This window comes from Ornithorhynchus anatinus, chromosome 1, assembly GCF_004115215.2.
Source record: "Ornithorhynchus anatinus isolate Pmale09 chromosome 1, mOrnAna1.pri.v4, whole genome shotgun sequence".
NCBI lineage: Eukaryota > Metazoa > Chordata > Mammalia > Monotremata > Ornithorhynchidae > Ornithorhynchus > Ornithorhynchus anatinus.
The window spans coordinates 176,182,739-176,195,245 of record NC_041728.1 but is presented as its reverse complement, the minus strand read 5'-3'; the positions used below and the strand labels follow the sequence as shown (position 1 = coordinate 176,195,245).

At 42.7% G+C, this 12,507-nt stretch overlaps 1 protein-coding gene across 1 annotated transcript in view; it reads right to left on the bottom strand.

The window, feature by feature from the left end:
* CNTNAP5 (contactin associated protein family member 5) overlaps window positions 1-12,507 on the bottom strand; it is a 746,584-nt gene that overhangs the window by 247,508 nt on the left and 486,569 nt on the right. Inside the window, exon 12 of the mRNA XM_029075794.2 lies at window positions 5,574-5,693. Within this exon, the coding sequence (XP_028931627.1) occupies window positions 5,574-5,693 (120 nt within the window). The remainder of the gene's footprint in view (window positions 1-5,573; window positions 5,694-12,507) is intronic.

Here is a 12,507-nt window from a genome sequence, read left to right as displayed (position 1 = left end):
GAGCAAATAGTTCAGATATAAAGTCTTGCAACTGCTTTACTATTTACATATCTGGAGAAAATGTACAGCTCTAGAGCGTGGCTCAGTGGAAAGAGCATGGGCTTGGGAGTCAGAGGTCATGAGTTCGAATCCCAGCTCTGCCACTTGTCAGCTGTGTAACTGTGGGCAAGTCACTTAACTTCTCTGTGCCTCAGTTACCTCATCTGTCAAATGGGAATTAACTGTGAGCCTCACGTGGGACAACCTGATTACCCTGTATCTACCCCAGCACTTAGAACAGTGCTCTGCACATAGTAAGTGCTTAACAAATACCAAAATACCAAACTATTATTATGGAGAAGCTTCACCAACTGAACAACTGCAAACTAAAAGCCTATGATGGCAGAAAGCCAAAGGTCAAAAAAGAATGCCCCTAACAGAAAGAGAGAGCAGGCATTCCTGCATAGAGTTGGCAAGTGGGGAAGGGACGAGTGAGAATCAGCAGGGGTAGGGGCTGATGCAGTCATTCAGTCAGCAGTTAATACTATTTATTGAGCACTTACTACATACAGATCACTGTAGTAAGCATTTGGGAGAGTAGACTAGAATAATAAAGTGACTTGCCCAAGTTCACACAGCACAGAAGTGGCGGAGCCGAGACTAGAACCCATGTACTTTTGACTCCTAGGTCCATGTACTTTCCACTAGGCCATGCTGCTTGGCTGCAAACAGGGAGTGTTCATTAAATACCACTGATTGATTAATTGATCTTTGAGCAACTCCACATTTCCAGTGAGGACAAAAGGACAGGGTTTAAATTTAGGCAAATAAAGATTTGGGTTAGATCATCTACCAAGTGCTTAGTATGGTGCTCTGCCCACAATAAGCTCTCCCCCTTCCCAATCTACATCCCTCTAATCTGTAAACTCACTGTGGACAGGGAATGTGTCTGTTTATTGTTGTATTGTACTCTCCCAAGTGCTTAGTACAGTGCTCTGCACATAGTAAGTGCTCAATAAATATGACTGAATAAATGACCTGAAAGATAAATACGATGGATTGATTGATTACGGCTGTTGAGTCCAGGACAGAGGAGGTAACAGGGGTGAGATTTGCATGAGAGCTATTTGGGTGGATTATGAATGTGTCTTGGCCCCCTAACAAATTTACCAATCCCTAGTAAAAGGTGCTGAATTATAACCCACCGCGGTGCTGGGGCCCATATGATTGACATCTGCCGGTCATATGGCACAATCTGACGACGACCTGGCACCTGCCTCTCATTAACACCCATGCAGTCAGTCTGTCAATCATACTTACTGAACACTTACTATGTGCAGAGTATTGTAATAATAATAATAATAATGGTATTTGGTAAGCGCTTACTATGTGCAAAGCACTATTCTAAACCCTGGGGGGATACAGGGTGATCAAGTTGTCCCACATTGGGGCTCACAGAATTCATCTTCATTTGACAGATGAGGGAACTGAAGTACAGAGAAGTTAAGTGACTCGCCCACAGTCACACAGCTGACAAGCGGTGGAGCAGTGATTCGAACCCATGACCTCTGACTCCCAAGCCCAGGCCCTTTCCACTGAGCCACGCTGCTTCTCAAGCACTTGGGAGAGTACAGTATAACATTATAACAGACGCATTCCTTACCCACAACAAGCTATCAGTCTAGAGAGGGGGAGACGGACATTAATATAAACTACAGATACGGACATAAGTGTTGTGGGGCCGGGAGCGGGGTTGAATAAAAGGAACAAGTCAAGGCAATGAAAAAGGGATTGGGAGAAGAGGAAAGGAGGGCTCAGGCAGGGAAGGCCTCTCGCACTCTAAAGGGCTGGAGACTTCATCTGGAGAGTCCTCATGACCCATGCAAATTTTTCTCCAAGTGGAACCACAGTCATACCCGATCAGTCAGTAATTTCTCCTTTACTAAAATATTTTTGATTCTTCCCTTAGTAGTGGTTCAGTCCACCAGGGCAATCCCATTCTAACCTCGGCTCCTCCCGTCTAACTGGGCGACCTTGGAAAAATTGGTGAAGCACCTTCCACTTGGATTTTCCCCACAGTAGAAAAGGGATATCATTTATCATCCAGAAGCTGTACAGCACTATGGTGGAGCCTAACTAATCGACTTCAATGTGTTTTTAAAAGATGAAGTGCTCTGAAAATGTGAAATACCATAATAGTTCAAGTGGTATATTTATATTTTTGGATGGACAGATATCCAATTACCAAGGCAGAACATGAAGGTTACAGAGAGCACAGAAGGAAGTGAAGCAGCATGGCATAGTGGATAGAGCACGGGCCTGAGAGTCACAAGGACATGGGTTCTAATCCCAACTCCACCACTTGTCTGCTGTGTGGCTTTAGGCAAGTACTTCACTTCTCTGTGCCTCAGTTACCTTATCTGTAAAATGGGGAATGAGACTGTGAGTTCCACGTGGGACTGTGTCTAATCCGATTTACTTGTATCCACCCCAGTGCTTAGTACAGTGCCCTGCACATAGTAAGCACTTAACAAATACCATAAATATTATTATTATTATTGTTATTATTATTATGGAATACCTGGGACTGGTCTGGAGTAGAAGATAAACTATGATTCGATGAATAGGAGCGAGATCCTTGAAACACTTGAATAATAATAATAATATTGGTATTTAAGCGCTTACTATGTGCAGAGCACTGTTCTAAGCACTGGGGTAGATACAGGGTAATCAGGTTGTCCCACGTGAGGCTCACAGTCTTCATCCCCATTTTACAGATGAGGGAACTGAGGCACTGACAAGTGGCAGAGCTGGGATTACTGGGGCATGGGTCGAGACTTGCACAGAACTAATAAAAATATTCATCTTAATAATAATGGTGGTATTTATTAAGCACTTCCTATGTGACAGGCACTATACTAAGCTCTGGGTGGATATAACCAAATTGGGTTGGCCACAGTCCCCATCCTGCATGGCACTCACAGTCTTAATGCCTATTTTACAGTTGAGGTAACTAAGGCACAGAGAAGTGAAGTGACTTGCCCTAAGCCACACAGCAGACACCTGGCAGAGCCAGAATTAGAATCCTTGACCTTCTGCCTCCCAGGCCCTGTTCTATCCACTACGCCATGCTAGACATTGTTAGGGGTGACCGTGGAAGAATAACGAGGCGGGCTACCGGTGGCATTTAACCAATCTAGCGCCCAGGGCCTGAACAGACACACCATGTATCTGCCGGCTCCAACCTGGATTCACCTGGATTCATATTCCTGGGAGAAAGGCGGCCCCGATACAGGATAACCTCATCCATGCACCAGGTGCGGGATGGCTCAACTCCAGGAAGGTAGTCTTTATCTCACAAACATGGGGTTAGACAACATACAGCAAGGACAAACCCAAATGTTTGGAGAGCAGAAAAATACCAGATTTGGTTGGGAGGACACTTCTCAAGGTGATAACGCTCCCGTAGCCCCTCTCCCTCTACTACTACTACTAATTAATAATGATAGTATTTGTTAAGTTCTTACTATGTGCAAGGCACTGTACTAAGTGCTGAGGTAGCTACAAACAAATCGGGTTGGACACGGTCCCTGTCCCACGTGAGCTCACAGTCTCAATCTCCATTTTCCAGATGAGGCAACTGAAGCCCAGAGAAGTAAAGTTCATTCAATCGTATTTATTGAGGACTTACTATGCCCAGAGCACTCTATTAAGCACTTGGGCAAGTCAGCTGAAGCGACTTGTCCAAGGGCACCCAGCAGACACCTAGCAGAGCCAGAATTAGAACCCATGACCTTCTGACTTTCAGGCCTGTGCTCTCTCCACTACACCATGTCTACTGGGTCTAATCCCTGCTCCGCCGTTTGTCTGCTGGGTGACCTAGGGCAATTCACTTCACTGGGCCTCAGTTGCCTCATCTGTACCAGGAAGCAGCATGGTTCAGTGGATAGAGCCTGGGCTTTGGAGTCAGAGGTCCTACTTAAAACTCACCTCCTCCAAGAGGCCTTCCCAGACTGAGCTCCCCTTCTCCCTCTACTCCCTCTGCCGTCCCCCTTCACCTCTCCGCAGCTAAACCCTCTTTTCCCCCCATTTCCCTCTGCTCCTCCCCGTCTCCCTTCCCATCCCCTCAGCATTGTACTCGTCCTCTCAACTGTATATATTTACATTACCCTATTTATTTTGTTAATGAAATGTACAGTGCCTTGATTCTATTTAGTTGCCATTGTTTTTATGAGATGTTCTTCCCCTTGACTCTATTTATTGCCATCGTTCTTGTCTGTTCGTCTCCCCCGATTAGACTGTAAGCCCGTCAAACGGCAGGGACTGTCTCTATCTGTTGCCGACTTGTTCATTCCAAGCACTTAGTACAGTGCTCTGCACATAGTAAGCGCTCAATATATACTATTGAATGAATGAATGAAAGGTCATGAGTTCGACTCCCAGCTCTGCCACTTGTAAGCTGTGTGACTGTGGGCAAGTCACTAAACTTCTCTGTGCCTTAGTTCTCTCATCTGTAAAATGGGGATTAAAAGTGTGTGAGCCCCACGTGGGACAACCTGATTACCCTGTATCTCCCCCAGCGCTTAGAACAGTGCTTGGCACATAGTAACAAATACCAACATTATTATTATTATTATTATTAATAAAAGCGATTAGGGCTAGCAAGGTCTAGTGGCTAAAACATGGGCTTGGAAGTCAGAGTATATGGGTTCTAATCCAGGCTCTGCTACTTTTCTCCCATGTGACCGGGGGCAAGTCCCTTAACTTCTCAGTGCCTCAGTTACTTCATCTGTAAAATGGGGATTAAGACTGTGAGCCCCATGTGGGACAACCTGCGTGGCTTGGTGGAAAGAGCTCGGGTTTAGGAGTCAGAGGTTGTGGGTTTGAATCTCGGCTCTGCCACTTGTCAGCTGTGTGACTGTGGGCAAGTCACTTCACTTCTCTGGGCCTCTGTTACCTCATCTGGAAAAATGGGATTAAGCCTGTGAGCCTCAACAACCTGATTACCCCGTTCCTACCCCAGCGCTTAGAACAGTGCTCTGCACATAGTAAGTGCTTAACAAATACCAAGATTATTATTATTACCCCAGCGCTTAGAACAGTGCTTGGCATATAGTAAGAGCTTAACAAATACCATAATAATAAGGGAAGGCAGACAGAGATCCCCAGGAGACAAATCATAATAAAGCAAAGGGAAAGGAAGTGGTTCATTCAATCATATTGATTGAGTGCTTTCTGTTGGCAGAGGACTGTACTAAGTGCTTGAGAGAGTACAATATAATAATAAAAGGGGTTGAATTTGATTATTCCAAGGAAGAGAGAGTGGCTTTTCAATTGCTGATGCTTCAACGAACAATTTCTTAATTGAGTGCCAGGGAGAAGTGCTCAAGGAATCTTGCTCTTACTTATAGAGCTAGCATTGATTTAGCTTTGTTAAAATACTCCGTTCCTCTGACTTAGTGCATGATGCTTTCATCCCATTCATTTATTAAGTCATGATTACTTCTATCAGTAAGAGTTCAACACAGTGAAAAACCCTCTACAGATTCGATTTATGAATAAGGCTAAATGCGAATACAATACGGTAACCTTACCTGTTATATTGCAGTAAACGTATATTGGTCTGAGAGGCCCACTTCCATCCGAGTCCACCTGGAAAAAACCTGATGGATTTCCTTTGTGTCTGTAGGCTTCACAGGATTGTTCATAGATAGCTGAAAAAGAGACAGGGTTAGTCAGAATGATTTGATTTACACTACCTAAATTTGTTATAATTCAATTTCCTAAACTCTCTCTCCCCTCTCTGCCTCAGCCTAAAACTGCCATGTGTAACCCTTAAGGCAGTTGAAGTATTCACCCTTACCATTCCAAATGCTAATACAAACAAAACACACATTCGGTGTCTCTATGTTTGTTTGTTTGTTTTTTATGGTGTTTGTTAAGTAATTCTATGTGCCAGTCATTCTACTAAGTAGTGAGATAGATATGAGCTAATATGGTAGGACACAGTCCCTGCCCCACATGGGGCTCTCTCAGTCTTAATCCCCCATTTTACAGAAGAGGTAAAGGAGGCACAGAGAATTTAAGGGATGACCCCAAGGTCAGGGCCACATAACTAGTAGAGCTTCAACCTCAAAAACCAGATTAGAATTATAAAGCAGCTTCAAATTTTGGTCCCTGAACCATTAAAATCCAGTCATTCACTATTAATCTTAAGGTGGATTTTAAATTGTTTTCCTGTTACAAAATGTTTTTATCATCTCTTTTAATGAGACAATCAAAATCTCCTGAAACCTTGCTCCTGGAAAGAACCCCAGGTTGAGCCTGTTATTGTTCTTTCCAAGAGTGGCACGTTACCTGTAGGGATATTCCCCCTGTTCCATGGCCGGGATTGTCATGGAGCAGATGGCCCTCTCGCACAAGAGGAGGTCTTCAAAATGCTCCTTACTCAGCTCCATACTGCCCATTCTACATATAAATATGGTAGATCAAGCATACTTATTGACTGCTTACTATATGCGAAGGACTTGTATATTCCCTTGATTCTATTTATCGTGATAATGTTGTCTTGTTTTTGTTTCGTTCTGTTTTCTCTGCCGTCTGTCTCCCCCGATTAGACTGAGCCCGTCACTGGGTAGGGATTGTCTCTATTTGTTGCAAAACTGTACATTCCAAGCGCTTAGTACAGTGCTCTGCACATAGTAAGCGCTCAATAAATATTATTGGATGAATGAATGAACCAATCAGTGGCGTTTATCGAGGCCTTACTGGTTGCAGAACACTGTACTAAGTGTTTGAGAGAGGTCACTCAAACAGTTGGTCTTCATGATACTGCTGAATAAGAATGATAATGGTATTTGGTAAGCACTCACTATATGCCAAGCACTGTGCTAAGCACTGGATTAGAACTATGTCTCACAACTTTACCCATACTTGGTAAGTTTTTATCGAGACCGTTTAATTTCACTCTGCTCTGAATTTGAAAGTGAAACTGTTCTGATTTCTTGGTAGAGGAATAATATTAAGGACTCTCTCCACCAGGTTTATGCTCTGCTTTCCAATTAATGGATCTTTAAAAAAGTGGAAGTGAGAATGGTGAGAAATGTCACAAAAGACATCCTTTCATCCTTTGCTTTTTCTCTTACTCCCACTTCCTCTCTCACCTTAACTCAGTTTTAATTTCTAATTAAGATAATCCAATATGGTCATTTTCTTTTATTATGAGAAAAAATAAGCAGTGACTATTGTGTTCACAATGCTACTTAATAGAAAATTGGAAAACTGAGTCAAACATGTAATTGATTCCATAAATATGCAAGGATGACGTCTTCCCCAGAGAAGCAGCGTGGCGCAGTGGAAAGAGCACGGGCTTTGGAGTCAGGGCTCATGAGTTCAAATCCCAGCTCTGTCACTTGTCGGCTGTGTGACTGTGGGCAGGTCACTTAACTTCTCTGTGCCTCAGTTCCCTCATCTGTAAAATGGGGATTAAGACTGTGAGCCCCACGTGGGATGACCTGATTCCCCTGTGTTTACCCCAGCGCTTAGAACAGTGGTCTGCACATAGTAAGCGCTTAACAAGTACCAACATTATTATTATTATTATTATTCCCCAATAACATGCAATCTCCCATATTAGAGGATAAGCTCCTTTTTATTCTGGACTTCTTGAGCTTTTAGTTTAGTGCCTTGCACGAAGATGACACTCAGTAATTGTTAGAGTTACTAAGACTACTGTGATGAAAAGTTCTATTCATGTAAAAATGCATTCTAACATTACAAGTTGCTGATAGTCACCCTTTGTTTTGTGTGGTTATATTTGTTTTGCTTTCCCCTGAACTAAACTTAATTTTTAGGATCTTGTATAGAAAAGTAATCTCTTCTTGGTTAAATCTACAATATTTACTGGAGAAACTAAACAATGCATTGTCTCTCTTAATCACTGGCTTCCCAACGGGCAAACAAAAAATGTCAGTAAAAATTGGAACTATGGACCGAAAAATGTCAACTGCCATCAGTATGAGGGCTGGAAGGGGGAAAATAAAATGATGGGCTGAGGGTAAAGGAAAATACAAAAAAAAAAGTGTCACTCCTGTCAGAGCAAGGGATTCCCTCTTCTGTCATATCCAACAGACCATCACTCCTTCCATCTGCAAAGGCAGCGTTTCTCAGTGGAAAGAGCACGGGCTAAGGATTCAAAGGTCATAGATTCTAATCCTAACTCCACCACCTGTCAGCTCCATGACTTTGGGCAAGTCACAACTTCTCGATGCCTCAGTTACCTCATCTGTAAAATGGGGATTAATATGAGCCTCACGTGGGACAACCTGATTACCCTGTATCTACCCCAGTGCTTAGAACAGTGCTTGGCACATAGTAAGCACTTAAATACCAACATTATTATTTATTATTAAAGGCCTACTAAAATCATATCTCCTCTAAGAGGCCTTTCTTGACTCACCCTTCATTTCCTCAACCTATACACCCATTCTTCTGCATCCCCTTTGGACATGGGTCTGCACTCATTAAGCATTTTCAACTGTAAACTCATTGTGGGCGGGGAATGTGTTTGTTACATTGTTAAGTTGTACCTTTTACTGTACTGCCTTTTTCCCTATCTGAAATTTATTTTGATGTCTGTCTCTTCCTATAGACTGTAAGCTCCTTTGGGGGCAACTCCATTGTGTTTTATTCTCCAAAGATCTTAGGACAGTGGTCTGCACACAGCAAGTGCTGAATAAAGACCATTGATTGATTGATTAAAACAAAAAAAGATGGGCCTGAGAGATTTTTATTTAAGATCCTCCTTGAACTTGGATTTCCTCCCTTTATTAACCCTTCCTTTAGCCCCACAACATTTATGTACACATATTTAATGTATTTATTTGATTTAATGCCTGTTTCCCCCTATACAACTGTAAGCTCACTGTTGGCTGGGAATGGGTTGACCAACCTTACTATATTGCTTTTCCCCAAGCTCTTAGTACAGGGCTCTAAACAAAGTAAGTGCTCAATAAATATGACCGATTGATTGCATGGAGACCAGGGCGCAGAACAACGTGGCTCAGTGGAAAGAGCACGGGCTTTGGAGTCAGAGGTCATGAGTTCGAATCCCAGCTCTGCCACTTGTCAGCTGTGTGACTGTGGGCAAGTCACTTAACTTCTCTGGGCCTCAGTTACCTCATCTGTAAAATGGGGATTAAGACTGTGAGCCCCATGTGGGACAACCTGATTCCCCTATGTCTACCCCAGCACTTAGAACAGTGCTCTGCACATAGTAAGCACTTAACAAATACCAACATTATTATTATTATTATTAACAATATTTTCAAAAGACAATCTTAGCAGCAGGGTGAACTTTTTCAGATATGAAAATGAGAAGAGAATGAGAGAAGTATCAAAGGCCTAATGGTTAGGTTATGGGTCTGGGTTCTAATTTCAGGTACACCACTTCTCTGCTCTGTGACATTGGGCAACTCATTTAGCTTCTCTGGGCCTCAGTTTCCTTGTGTATGAAATGGGAAATTAATAATAATTATAATAATAACAATAATTTTCTTGTTATTATTAAGGGCTTACTCTGGGTCAAGTACTGTACTAAAAGTTGGGGTAGATCCAATATAAACAACCATATTTATTGAGTGCTTGCTGTGTGCAGAGCACTGTACTAAGCACTTGGGGATTATAATAAGGTAGAGTTGTTAGGCACATTCCTGTCCACCAGGAGTTTACAGTCTTGAGGGAAAGACAAACCATATTTCACTCTGCTGCCTGGATCATTTACCTGCAAAAACATTCAGGCCATGTTTCCCCACTCCTCAAAAACTCCAGTGGTTACCCATCCACCTCTACATCAAACAAAAACTCCTCAGCACTACCTTGAAAGCACTCCATCACCTTGCCTTCTCCTACTTCACCATACTACTCTCCTACTACAACCAGCCTACACGCCTCGTTCCCTTAATGTGAACCTTCTCACTGTTCCTTGATCTTTTCTATCTCACCACTCACCCCTAGCTCTCGTCCTACCTCTGGCCTAGAATACCCTCCCCTCTCAAATCCAACAGACAAATATTCTCCCCCACTTTCAATGCTTTATTGAAGACACATCTCCTCCAAGAGGCCTTCCCTGACTAAGCCCTCTTTTCCTCTTCCCACTTCTGCATCATCCTGTCTTGCTCCATTTATTCATCCCCCCTCCCAGCCCCACAGCACTTATGTACATATCTGTAATTTATTTATTTATATTAATGTATGTCTCCCTTGGTAAACTGTAAGCTCACTGTGAGCAGGAAATGTATCTGCTTATTGTTATATGGTACTCTCCCAAGCTCTTAGTAAGGTATTCTGCACACAGTAAGCACTCAATAAATACAATTGAATGAATTACTGAACGAATGAAATTAAAAATTAAAATAAGTACTGTGGGACTGAATATCAAGTGCGTAAAGGGTACAGACCGAAGTGGATACAATGAGCAAAGGAGAGAAAATAAGAGAAAAGAAGGATTAATCAGGAAGGCATCTTGGAAATGTGATTTTAATCATATTAAGCAGCATGATCTAGTAGAAGGAGCATGGGCCTGGGAGTCAGAGGATCTGGGTTTTCAGCCCAGCTCTGCCAATTGTCTAGTGTGTGACCTTGAGCAAGTCACTAAACTTCTCAGTGCCTCAGTAGCCTCATCTGTAAAATGGGGATTAAATTTGTGTTTATGTTCCTACTTGAACAACTAAGAGTTCAGTGCTGGACAGGGACCGGGTCCTATCTGATGGACTTGTAGCTACCCCAGGGCTTAGAACAGTGCTTGACACATAGTAAGTGCTTAATTTTTTTTTTTACCTTTAAAAACATAAAATAAGTCTATGAAGGTGGGGAGAGTGTGGTGATTTGTCATATAAAATATATATATGGAGGAAGAGGAAGTTTCAAGTCAGATGAAGGACGTGGGCTATGTACAGTGAATAAGTTGGCCTTGGAGGGGACAGTGTGGCTGAGTGGTAGTAGGAAATCAGTGAGGTAATATGGAAGGGGGTGAGATGACTGAGTGCTATAAAGCCTGTGATATGGAGTTTCTATTTGATGCAGAGGTGGATGGGAAACCACTGGAGCTTCTTGCGGAGTAGGTAAACGTGTACTGAACTTTTTTTTTTTAGAAAAATGAACTACACAGCAGACTGAAATATAGACTAGAGTGGGGCTAGAAAAGAGTCAGGGAGGTTGGCAAGAAAGCTGATACAGTAGTGAAGGTGGGATAGGATAAATGCTTGTATCAACACAATAACAGTTTTCATGGAGGACAAAGAGTGATTTTTAGTGATGTTTTGAAGACAGAACTGACAGGATTTGGTGATGGATTGAACGTGTGGATTGAATGAGATGAGTCTAGGATAATGTCAAGGTTACGGACTTGTAAAACAGGGAGGCTAGCAATGTCATCTATAATGATGGGAAAGACGTGGAGGGCAGGGTTTGGGTGGGAAGATTAGGAATTCTGTTTCATACATGTTAAGTCTGAAGTGTTGGTTGGACATCCAAAAGTAGAGGCATTTTGAAGACAGAAGGAAACACAAGACCATGAAGGAGAGAAATTAGGGCTGGAGATGTAGAATTTGGAATCATTCACACAGAAATGGTAGTTGAAATCATGGGAGCAAATAAATTCTCCAAGGTAATGGTTATAAACGAAGAGTGGAAGGGAACAGTGGAAAAAGCACGGGCTTAGAAGTCAGAGGTCATGGGTTCTAATCCCGGCTCCGCCATCTGTCAGTTGTGTGACTTTGGGCTAGTCACTTAACTGCTAGGTGCCTCAGTTACCTCATATGTAAAATGGGGATTAAGATTGTGAGCCCCACGTGGGACAACCTGATTCCCTTGTATCTACCCCAGCATTTAGAACAGGTCTTGGCACATAGTAAGCGCTGAACCAATACCAACATTATTTGTGGAAGCAGTGTGACTCAGTGGAAAAAGCCCGGGCTTGTGAGTCAGAGGTCATGGGTTCTAAGCCCAGCTCCGCCGCTTGTCAGCTGTGTAACTTTGGGCAAGTCACTTCACTTCTCTGTGCCTCAGTTACCTCATCTGTAAAATGGGGATTAAGACTGTGAGCCTCCCGTGGGACAATCTGATCACCTTGAAACCACCCCCTCCAGTGTTTAGAACAGTGCTTTGCACATACTAAGCGCTTAATAAATGTCATCATTATTTTATTATTATTAACCCAGAACTGAGCCTTGAAGGATTTCTAGAGTTAAGAGGTGGAGAGATAGAGGAGGAGCCCACACAAGAGGCTGAGAATGAGTGGCCAGAGAAATAGGAGGAGAACTAAGAGAGGAGAGGGTCAGAGAACCCATAGTTAGTGTTCTCAGAGAAGGGGTGATTCAAAGTGTTGAAGGCAGCTGTGGGGTCAAAGAAGGTTAGGATGGAGTAGAGGCCATTGTATTTGGCTAGAAGGAGGTCACTAGTGACTTCTGATATTTATTAATTTTCTATTATAAATTATTCATTAATACTTTCTATCTCCTTCACTAGACG